A 12,585-nucleotide genomic window follows, 5' to 3' on the forward strand; every position below is an offset into this window, starting at 1 on the left:
GCATCGATTCTAACCCATCACTGTGGATATCCCAATCCACCAGTAGGTTATTGGTGCGCCAGGCGTTCCTCGAACCCTGGTCCTCACCCTTTAACAACCTTCCCACAGGACAAGCTGTCACCAATTGACCTGAAAAGCCTCAGGAACCTATAATAACCATAACACAACCACCACAAGCAAGAACAACACCACAAAACACAACAAATCAAGCAAACAAAGGATTCTCAGGCTTAGATAAGCCATGGTCATGCACTCACCTCTTCTGCAGGAAGATTCTGACCAAAGGATGACGAATCCAACACCTTAGGAAGCTTCTAACACTTCCTCAGCTCCAGATCTCCCAAGAACACCAAGAAATCTCACCAATCTCCCCTAAAACTCAAGAACAAAGTTTTCTCTCCTTTTCCCTTGTTTCAATGGCGACAAAACAACCAAAACACGACCTAGGTCGTTTTCTCACTTAAATAATTCGGTTCTATGGTTTTCCTTAAACCAAACCGGTCCAAATCGTTAATTAAAACAATCTGGTCAAACCAGAAATTACTGGTGTCGATCGACACTACACTGGTGTCGATCGACACCCATCCCCAAAATCCCCAATTTTGGTTCGCGGATGTTACAATACTCCTCCACCAATAAGGATTCATCCTCGAATCCCGCAACACCATCCATCCGTCAAGGACCTCCGTGCCACCGTCAACACGGCCCGCACGTCCTCCGACCGGACTAAACACCGTCAGCCAAGGTTTCCCCTGCAATTGTCGCAACAGCCCGCACACCTCCGACTGAACCACGAGGTCTCCCTCTAGTCAATATACTCACATCCTATACATTATTTGCTCACAACTCAGTGCTTCCCCCATCCGTGGTCGCAACCAACGAATCATGCCAGCTCGCTATCAGGCTAACCACCTTAAGCTACGGCATCCAGGAAGTCACTCACACTCCCCCCGCTCTCAGGTTGCAACCTTCGAGTCATACCGGCTCACTGCCAGGCCATAGCCTACAGCTACGGTATCCAGGGAGTCTCACACGCCCACTCCCCCCGCTCTCGGGTCGCAACCCTCGAGACATACCGGCTCACTGCCGAGCCGCGGCTCACAGCTACGGTATCCAGGGAGTCTCAAAATCCCGCTCTTGGGTCGTCACCCTAAAGCGCGCTCTCGGATCGTCATCCGAAGCAAACATACCACTCCCACTCTCTGGCCACAAAGTCCATCGAGCTATCGGTATCACATGAGTTGGGCCCACACACTCCTGAGCAAACAAATTTGATGTCATCAAGTATCTCCCAACTAGATCTACCTCAACTCTTCCCATTAATAGGCAAGATTTAAACTTCCTATTTTTAGAAACTTTCCTTTTTTGACATTCTATTTATGGAAACTTTGCATTTATAGCAACCTTCTATTTATGGAAACTTTCCATTTATAGCAACCTTCTATTTATGGAAACTTTCCATTTATAGAATTCCCGAGCTATTTCCTTTCCACATGATACACGAGTCAAAAATCCAAATGAACTCCATATGCAATACATCCACTTCCACAAGTCACCGCCAATGGTATTTCCCGATACCGGCTTGATCCACAACTTTCTAGCAACTTCCAATAGCAAACTGCACCTTCCGCACAGAAGCTAAAAACACTACACAACTAACAACATAAAAAAAACAACTTACCGTGGAATCTCATTGAAGGCTCGAAGAGGATGATACTAGGACTCCATACCACATGCAAATTGACTAATTACTCATAATCAATTCCATCACACAACATCATGCATCCAACAATAAGAAAATAATTCAACCAATTAAATTTCCTTAAACCACTCTAAACAATCCTAGAACCGTAAAGGCTCTGATACCAAAATGAAACAACCCGACCTTTTTTTTTTATAATAATTAAATACAATATATAATTAAGCATCCCATACTACTTAATTAAACAAACCTACCCATACACAGTAACCAACCAATAATAAACCAACATCCAATTACATCCACAGCGGAAACATATCAATAATACAAAACCAATACAATAACATTTCTATCCATTCTATCCAGCAACCTAACATATCTCTATCCAAGGTTCCAACAACATATCCAACAATCTAATAACACACAAACGAGACCCTAGATCATCCTCCTCCTCATCGCCATGATTCCACATCACAAACTGCACACCACAAACAACAATTGAGATGCGTAAGTATTATCACAAATACTTAGTGAGGCAATCCTCCCATCTACTGGGCTATACACACAAGCAACTGAGAAACCAATGCTTAACAAATAACAACCAAACACACACAAACCAGGAAAATCACGAAACAAGCAACTTGGTGTCGACCGACACCAGAGAGGTGTCGATCGACACTGGCCAAACATGGTGTCGACCGACACCTAACTGGTGTCGACCGACACTCTCTTCGCAGACGCGAACTGCACAAATCCGAACGACGAACCTCCATTTCAATCCGCCTCCAATCTGTCCCAAACTCTCCCAAAAGCCTCAGGAACCTATAATAACCATAACACAACCACCACAAGCAAGAACAACACCACAAAACACAACAAATCAAGCAAACAAAGGATTCTCAGGCTTAGATAAGCCATGGTCATGCACTCACCTCTTCTGCAGGAAGATTCTGACCAAAGGATGACGAATCCAACACCTTAGGAAGCTTCTAACACTTCCTCAGCTCCAGATCTCCCAAGAACACCAAGAAATCTCACCAATCTCCCCCAAAACTCAAGAACAAAGTTTTCTCTCCTTTTCCCTTGTTTCAACGGCGACAAAACAACCAAAACACGACCTAGGTCGTTTTCTCACTTAAATAATCCGGTTCTATGGTTTTCCTTAAACCAAACCGGTCCAAATCGTTAATTAAAACAATCTGGTCGAACCAGAAATTACTGGTGTCGATCGACACTACACTGGTGTCGATCGACACCCATCCCCAAAATCCCCAATTTTGGTTCGCGGATGTTACAAGAATGATAAGAAACAATACCACGTGACTGATAAAACTCAGTGAAGGCTATCTCTTTAGTGTTATCTGATCTTACTGACTTCACTTTAGTGTTATATTGATTCTCAACTTGATTAACGAAAGCTGGGAAGACTGTGAGAACATCACTCTTGTTGTTAAGCAAATAAATCGAGGTTGCTCTAGAATGATCATCAACAATGGTCAAAAAATATTTATAACCTTCAACTGTTTCCACTGAAAAGGGTCCCCAAACATCTATATGTAACAACTCAAAAGTTGAATTACAAATGTTGTTCTCAGATATAAAAGATAACTTCTTCTGCTTTGCCAAGTGACATACATGACAGTAAGCAGGCTTCTTATTCTTGTGTCCTGTAGTTCCCAAAACTTCTGAAATCACATCCAATCTTGAGTAAGAAGGGTGTCCAAGTCTCTTGTGCTACATACCTATATCCACCATTGCATTAATTGTTACCAAAGGCGCCTCTGTATCGAGCACATAGAGCTTACCAATCCGACAACCCTTACCAATCATCACCGCCTTTGTAGGATCCTGTATTTTGCAACAAGAAGTGTCAAAAATCACCCGAGATCCAAGATCAAAAGTCAAAGAACTGATACTGATGAGACTCAATCTGAATTCTGGAATAAACAAGACATTCGTGAGAAGCAAATCTTTATTAAGTCGAACCATTCCCACTCCATTGATCTTAACATGCTGTCCTGTTGGCATGTTCACAAAACTTTCCACAGAAGTATCCAAAGAAACAAAAACATTTATGTCATGAGACACATGGTGTGTTGCACCATAATCAATCACCTATGTGTCTGTGGATAATGCATGTTTCGAAGCTGCCAAAATACCAATAAAAGAGTATGTATAAGTGGAAAACGAGATACCCGAGTGATCAAAAGGAGTCTGTGGAGTTTGGGAAGTGCTTGCAGTAGCAGCGACATGACCAGCTCCAGGAGATACAGTATGAAGCTGAGAGTTGAAATGAGCAATAATTTTTTGCAACTGATCCGGAGAAAGGTTACCAATCAAGGTCTCCATGTTGGTTGAGGTCTTTTCCGGAGTTTGAGATAAAGAAACTTGAGCTGCAACCACTGGAGGTTTCTGAAATTTTTCAGTGAATTTCCCTTTTGAAGTGAATCTAGGAGGAAAACCGTGTTTCCTGTAATAGCGATCAACAATGTGTCCTACACGATTGCAAAAAGAACATATCGGTCTTCCTTTATTTGGTCCATTCTGAACATACATAATACCCGAGGATAAAGGTGAAGAAGGGACCATTTGAGAGACCATCTGAGGAGCAACTTGAGAGACTTGAAAAGCTGTGGGAGCAGTGGGAATGGTGAACCCTTTTTGGCTGTCGTCTTGATCCAGGATATGGTATACCTCTACCAGAGGAGGTAACGCCTTCTTTGCAATGATCTGTCTGCGTACAATCGCATAAGATTCATTCAGACTAGCCAAGAATTTCACCGTTTTGGCTCTCTCGGCCTTTTGTTGCAGATGAGCACCTTTCCCACAAACACAAGGATCGTCTGGTTCCTCTGAACCTTCCAACTGATCCCAGAGAGTTTTGAGACGAGTATAATACTCAGATAACGACATAGAACCTTGACGAAGGTCTTGGATCTCTTGAGTCAGATTAAAAGTGTGTGGGAGATTAGTCATATGGTAACGACCATAGAGATCTTTCCAAATATCTGTAGCATCATTCTTACGCAAGATACTACGATAGATCTGAGGAGAAACAGAGTTCAATAACCATGACTTAACCATGTTATTGCATCTAGACCACAAATCAAAGTTAGGATCTGTAATCAAAGGCCTAGGCAAGCTTCCATTAATAAATTTTATCTTATTCTTAGCATCAAGAGAAATACGCATCGCAAAACTCCAGTCATCATAGTTCGTTTCATCCAAATGAAGAGAAATGATACTCAAACCTGGATGATCTGCGCTGTGTAGATGAAACGGAGAGTGAGATGGATCAGCAAAGATCGGCGATGTGACAGCTCGCGAAAGCCCGGAAACCTGAGGATCGGCAACTGGGAGAGTGATCGGAGCAGAATCATCAACATCAGAGTTTAACCTTTGTGATCTTCGAACAGCGGAGCTTGATTGAGATTTTGTTTTACCCATTTTTTGATTCGCACGAGATACGGTTACCATTGGAGCATGAGGTGAGCTCAGAAACAAAGAAAAATAAGCTTAATGAAGAGAAAGGATCAAAAATTTGAGGTGGATCTGAGCTTTGATGGCTCTGATACTATATTACAAACCAGAGAGAAGAAGTTTGTTAAAAGATATTTTTCTCATTCAAATTAATTAATCATAGCTGTACAATACATGTGTAATGTGTTATATACAAGTATCTAAACCGTATGCTAAACCAACTATCTGAACCAAATAGCATATTTACATAAACCAATAATACCTAAATATATTCCGCTTTCTTAACATTGTCGCTGCTAAGTGCTAACGAGGGAGGGTATCATTGTGTGTAAGTCTACAAAAAAATATTTGCTTTCTATTGTTACGATGAGTGTGAGAATAGCCAATGACATTTTGTTAAGGTTAGTAAATAATTTGAGAGAAGAAAAAGAACATTTCGATAACAAAAGTACGACAAATTAATCGTTTAGATGGATGTTTATATAACAAAAAAAAAAAAATTATAACATAACTCAACCTTCAATAAAGCAGTTACATCAGTTCAAATGCTAAATTTACAATCTTCAAAATAAAACTCAAAAGTGACATAAAAAAAAAAAAAAAGAAAGAAGAAATTGTGACATTTCAGATTTACATGGGAGATGGTCTAAGCACTTTTCCCTTAAAGCAATGGGCCCCCTCTCCCCTTCACGGTCAGGCCATGTGCATTGCAGCGTCCCTCGTGCGTCCTACGTGAATTAAACATTTAATTTAAATCGAAATCAAGAAATATATGAAGAAACGGTCCTTAAATCGGGACAATTTTGCTTCGTCCCTCAGGACACGTGTTCAAGGTTAATTGGATGTTGTTTTATTTGTAGGGGAAAGGAAAAAAAAATCGACGGAACAATTCATTTTGTTTTTTTTCCAAGTTTTTGTAAGTTTGTAATTTTCTTATATTATTAATGTTAATGTTATATGTTTTATTTGAATAAAATTTTAATATGATTTTACTTATTAATTTAAATATTAAATTTTAAATATTAAAAATAATACTCTCTCCGTTTCATAATATAGGATGTTTTAAGGATTATTTTTGTTTCATAATATAGGATGTTTCCAACTTTCTATGCAACTTTTAGATTAGTTTTATATTTTATATTATGCAGTCATGAGTATGATTGGTTAAACTTTTTAAAAATTACTTTTTCTTAATATGTGTGTTTCTACTAAAACATCCTATATTTTGAAACAGAGGGAGTATTATTTTTTCCAGGGGACCAAATGTGAGGGACACCAATGCTCATACCAAAATTAAGAAACTCTAAAAATAATATTAATTTATTTGAGGGACCAAATTTTTGTCCCAACCAATGCTCATGCTCTCATAGACTCTCCGAGAAAGCCATTAAAAAGTTGCCAGCTTCTCCCATTCCACTTTCTCGCCACCACTTTCACCTGAATCCCCCACGTCACTCTCTCTTTCTCTCTCTAAAAACTCCATAAAGCTTAAACCTTTTTTAAGTTTTTCACACTCTTCTTCTCTCATGTTCAAACAATGGGAAATCTCTGTTCTTTGTTTGCTCCGCGGCCTCCGCCTAAACCCGTGAAAAAGAAACAACCCATCACGAAACGACAATCTTCTACCGGTTCCAGGTCGGGTCTTAATAGCAACCGGGTCAGGTCTTCTTCTTCGAGAAGGGACAACAAGTTCGAAGATGCTGTGATTCAAGAACACGCTCTTGCTGCTGCTGCTATCCTGTTCCGACAGCAGAACGGCGGAGGATCTTTGCCGTTTGATCGGTCGGCGTCTCAGCGTTATCCTGGTTCTGGTTCGAAGAAGAATCAGTTGCCTCGTAGCTCGAGTTCGAGGTCAAGGTCTTCTACAGATCCTCTGTTACAGCCTCACCAGTTGCTTAATCAGGTTCTTTACTTCTTCTTCACTTGTCACTTTAATTAGACTTAGTGTCAGGCATTTAATGATGAGTCTTGGATTGTTATATTCTATAGTTTCTATAATTCTAGTTGGCTCAACTGATTTAGTGGTTGCAGAGCAGTGTAAGTCTTTTGAGTATTCTAGTAGAGGTTGGTGTTGAGTCTTGAAAGTTGAAACTCGGTGGCTCTATCTTTGTTTCATTGATTATGATCAATGGTGTGATTGTGGTGACAATATGAGACTATATTCTGAAATAGGTAATGTTGAAAGAATTATCTTAATGATGCAAACTTGGAAACATACGCTTCATGTGTTGTTCTGTTCATTTATGTTTGACAATTTGTTCATCTTAATCTCGTATAGATGATTCAATTTGTGTGTTTCCTAAGGTCCAAACAAACCTAACCATCCTGCAAATTAGGAAATGATTTTATACATTTTGGGTTCATTCTTTATGTGGAAGTTAATTCATTTTTTTCCTAGTCTATGAGTAGGGTGTGAAGCTAGATGACTTGGAAACAAACCATTTTGTCCTCATCCATGGAGGAGGATTTGGCGCTTGGAGTTGGTACAAAACCATTGCACTTCTTGAGGAAGATGGTTTCAAAGTAACCGCTATAGACTTAGCTGGTTGCGGTATTAACTCATTCAATATAAATAGCATTGCCAGTTTGTCTCAGTATGTGAAGCCACTTACGGATGTTCTCGAAAAGCTTCCCATAGGAGAGAAGGTTCTGTTTCTGACTGCATCCAATTTTGTTCCACACCTTCCCTCCAATTTTGTTTTCCGAAAACTTGAAAATGTTTTGTGTAAAATTGCAGGTGATCTTGGTCGGTCATGATTTTGGTGGAGCTTGTATATCTTATGCAATGGAACTGTATCCTTCAAAGATTTTGAAAGCGGTTTACCTCGCTGCAGCGATGTTAACCAACGGTCAAAGCATACTCGATATGTTCTCTCTTAAGGTTTGCTTTCTCATTTCTCTCTTCTCCTGTTTCAAGCTTTGTTCCGCGCCTTATATTAACTGTGATTATGACACACACACATTGCAGGCTGGTCAGAACGATTTAATGAGGAAAGCACAGATTTTTATGTACACAAATGGTAATGAAAACCCTCCAACAGCAATTGACTTAGACAAATCTCTTCTCAAAGACCTTTTGTTTAACCAAAGCCCTTCAAAGGACGTTGCATTGGCTTCTGTATCAATGAGGTCAATCCCATTTGCGCCGGTTCTTGAGAAACTCTCTCTTTCAGATGCTAATTATGGATCAGTTAGACGGTACTACATAGAGACGCTAGAAGACAGTGCCATACCAGTGACTCTCCAAGAAAACATGATCAATAGTAGTCCACCTGAAAAAGTTTACCGGTTGAAAGGCTCTGACCATGCTCCTTTCTTCTCCAAGCCACAAGCTTTGCATAAACTTCTACTTGAGATAGCCAGGATCACCCCTACTTAACACCTTTCTCACAAGTATGAAGTATCTTCATTATCATATTCGCTAACAGGTGTTCCAAAGTGGCCCATGAGATCTCTCTTCCCTTTGTATTTTTTTTTTTTTGTTTCATTTTGTGATTTTGTTTCTGTTTCTTTTGTATCCTTCCAAGGTTATGTCTGTATTTCTCTCTCTTTTTTTGTTTCTATCTTTTTTTGTTCTTGTTTTACCAGAAATAAATTGTTCATAAAAATGACTGTACTGGGACATAGACTACAAAATTTGTTTTAATTATATATGTTCTAGAGGGTTTGGTTTCATGGGCTTGCTCTCTTTTTGGTATTTATGAACTAATTTGATGTATGAGATTCCTTTGAGAGAGGATCATAGAAGCTGTGAATTAAGTTGGCATATATGCAAACGGATAAGGATACTATAAAACTTTGCAACAAACATCACTTTCAATTTCTGATAGTCAATGCTTTACAATTCCTCCAAAGTGAACGCATATATCACTGTCAACCAACCCCTATAATAATGTATAGGCCACTATTAAATGTTTGTAAAGATTCATGGAAATCAATTCATCCTTGTCCAAAAAGATAAAAATAATTATAAATTCATCCTTGTCGAAATCGATTGTGTTTATTATATATGAAACTAGAAAATATATCACTTATTAACTTCATAAAAAATAGTTAAAGTAGTTGATTATACAAATAATTTTGTATATGTCACTACATTGTTTCTCACTTTTGTTTATTCAAATCATAAAAAGTAATCCTGCTCCATGGTCTCTTCTTGGAAGAGGGCTTTCCTAATTTTCTTCTGGACCTGCTCCACCACAATGAAATCCGGGGAGGATTCTTTGACCACCGGTTTCGCCTCTATAGGACGGAACCGGTGGTCAAAGAATCCTGTAGAGACGGAACCGGTTGTCAAAGAATCCTCTCCGGATTTCATTGTGGTGGAGCAGGTCCAGAAGAAAGTTAGGAAAGCCCTCTTCCAAGAAGAGACCATGGAGCAGGATGGTGTTGCTGGAGGTGGTCCGCAGGCTGCGGGAATGGTGGAACAGATATCTGTACAGGGCGATGATGGGGTTCTGAGTGACGGTGGGGATACTAAGATGGGGGAGGTCGCCGTGTCTGTTCCGGTGAGCGGGTCTCCTGGGTCGAGGGTGGTGGAAGAAACAGTAGCTGAGGAAACGGAGGTGTTCGAGGTTGAAGCAGAGGTGACGGCTGAGCATAAGGAGGAGGTTTTGGAGTCGGATGTGATGGTGGAGGATGATGTCAATTTGATTGATGAGGAGACACCAAACCTGGATGAGGTTTTGCGTGGTACGGACGCATGTTTGACAAAATCCGGTGCTGCAGAGTTCCCTTCAGAGGAAGCTTCGACTGCGGTAGGCTATGTTTCGATAACCACGGCGGTTCCTTCCACAGGTGCGGATGAGCAAATGGAGACTAAGGAGGGAAATGAAGTGAAAGGTGAGAAGGAGGCTAAGGTCAAGGGGGGTCTGCTAAAGGGGGGAGGTACCAAGAAGTTGAATGTTTACCTCCGTACTCCACGGAGGAAGCTTGCAGCTAAGAATTCGGACCAAGGGGGCGATGGACACAACCCGAAGAACCAGGACAAGGGGAAGGGTGCGGCGGGTGGTGGTAAACCACCAAAACAGATTGGTTGATAGATGAAGGTTCTAAGCTGGAATTGCCAAGGCCTGGGTAACAAGGCAACTATTGGACATCTTAGGGATCTTTGGTTTCAGCATCGTCCGGATTTCTTGTTTCTTTCTGAAACAAAGCAGTCTTTTTCTTTCATGGAACGTTTTGTAGGCCATTTTGGCTATTTAAATTTAATAACTGTTGATCCTGTTGGTTGTAGTGGTGGATTGGCACTTTTCTATAATAAAGATGATTTTGATGTTTCTATTCTGTTAAGTCCGATCGATTGATCGATATTGAGGCAGTTTACAAAGGCAAATTATTTAATTTAACATTTATTTATGGGGATCCAGTACCAAAAAATAGGGATTTAGTTTGGGAACGGTTAACAAGAATGGGGATATCTCGTAGCTCCCCATGGTTTGTCATTGGGGATTTTAATGAGTTGACTGGTAACCATGAGAAACGAGGGGGTAAACTTCGTCCTGCGGCATCTTTCCGGTCTTTTAATTGTATGATCCAGGATTGTGGTTTCTTGGAATTTCCGTATTTGGGTGATTACTTGTCTTGGCGGTGTTGGAGGGATAAAAAGCCTATACGGTGTCGGTTGGATAGAGCTCTAGAAAATGAAGACTGGCATGCTCTTTTCCCGGATACCGTGACAGAATATTTGCCGATGGTGGCGTCTGATCACAAGCCCATGTTAGCGTATATAGGCGCCAAACATCCTAAGGGGAAGAGGCGGTTTGTTTTCGATAGACGGTGGATTGGGAAGGAAGGATTAATGAGTACCATTTCTTCAGGCTGGGGAGCGGATGGGCAGAATGGGCAGGGACTTTTTGTGGACAAAGTGGTGAACTGTCGGCAGTCTATCTCGCGGTGGCAGAAGACACAAGTGCCAGTCAGACGGGATGCAATAGACCTTATTACACGGCAGCTAACGGAAGCACAGGCAGATGATGCAACATCCCCGGAAACGATTACGGATTTGACCAATCAATTGAGGGAGGCTTATCGGGATGAAGAAATTTATTGGTATCAGAAGAGTCAGAATCGATGGATGCGGGTAGGAAATAGGAACTCCAAGTATTTCCATGCACAAACGAAGCAGCGCAGGGCACAGAACAGGATAGTGGGACTTTTTGATAAGAACAATGTGTGGTCTACGGATGATGAGGCGATTTGTAACACGACAGTTTCATATTTTCAGGATTTATTCTCAACAATTGGACCGGCTAATTGTGATGAGATTCTAGGGGAAATTGCTAGGGTGATTACAGATGCGGATAATGCTTTCTTGACTGGTCCGGCTACGGAGAAAGAATTAGAGCGGCTTTATTTATGATGCATCCGGATAAAGCTCCTAGGCCGGATGGGATGACAGCGTTATTCTTTCAAAAAGCTTGGCACGTCGTGAAGACGGATTTACTCAATCTGGTCAATTCTTTCTTCGAGCAGGGTTCTTTTGATAAGCGGCTCAATTCCACGCATATTTGTCTAATTCCGAAAGTGCCGAAACCAACTCGCATGGCTGAGCTACGGCCTATCAGCTTATGTAATGTGGGTTATAAGATCATCTCAAAAATTTTATGTCAACGGTTAAAACGGGTGTTACCAACTCTTATCTCGGAAACTCAGTCTGCTTTTGTCCCAGGTCGCTTGATTTCGGATAACATTCTAATTGCCCAGGAAATGTTCCATGGGCTTCGGACAAACAATTCTTGAAAGTCAAAATTCATGGCTATCAAAACGGATATGAGCAAAGCTTATGATCGGGTTGAATGGAGCTTTGTGGAGCAAGTTCTCCGGAAAATGGGTTTCTCAGAGCGATGGATATCCTGGATTATGTACTGCGTGTCATCGGTGGATTATAAGGTTTTACTGAATGGACAACCACATGGTTTCATTCAGCCGGCAAGGGGTTTACGACAGGGGGATCCTTTATCACCTTATTTGTTTATTCTTTGCACGGAGGTGCTAATAGCAAATGTCCGGAAGGCAGAACGGGAAAAACTGATCACCGGTATTAAGGTGGCAAATCAATGCCCACCTATTACTCATCTCCTATTTGCGGATGATAGCTTATTTTTCTGTAAAGTTACTAAGGAAGAGTGTGAGGCTATTTTAACGGTTCTGCGGTCATATGAAGCGGCTTCTGGTCAATTGATAAATTTGGATAAATCCTCAATTCAATTCGGCCACAAGGTCCCGGAGGATACAAATGCGGAGTTACAGTCGATTCTTGGCATATCTAAATTAGGTGGCATGGAATCCTACCTGGGGATCCACGAGAGTTTGGGGGGTTCAAAGACGAAGGTTTTCTCCTTTGTTAGGGATAAGCTGCAGGGTCGCACTACTGGTTGGTCGGCCAAACTGCTCTCGAGGGGGGG

General features: G+C 41.1%; 2 protein-coding genes across 2 annotated transcripts; both read left to right on the forward strand.

Annotated features, from left to right (window-relative positions):
* On the forward strand, positions 6,561–8,854 carry LOC104710804 (putative methylesterase 11, chloroplastic). The gene is made up of 4 exons (XM_010427461.2): positions 6,561–7,082; positions 7,589–7,825; positions 7,917–8,060; positions 8,148–8,854. The coding sequence occupies exons 1-4, from the start codon at positions 6,717–6,719 to the stop codon at positions 8,556–8,558; spliced, it is 1,158 nt and encodes a 385-aa protein (XP_010425763.1). The 5' UTR covers positions 6,561–6,716; the 3' UTR covers positions 8,559–8,854.
* LOC104715153 lies at positions 10,590–11,540 on the forward strand. Its single transcript, XM_010432592.1, has one exon. It carries the CDS (start codon positions 10,590–10,592, stop codon positions 11,538–11,540), a length of 951 nt encoding a protein of 316 aa, XP_010430894.1.

The sequence above is a fragment of the Camelina sativa genome, chromosome 9 (assembly GCF_000633955.1).
Source record: "Camelina sativa cultivar DH55 chromosome 9, Cs, whole genome shotgun sequence".
Taxonomy (NCBI): Eukaryota; Viridiplantae; Streptophyta; class Magnoliopsida; order Brassicales; family Brassicaceae; genus Camelina; species Camelina sativa.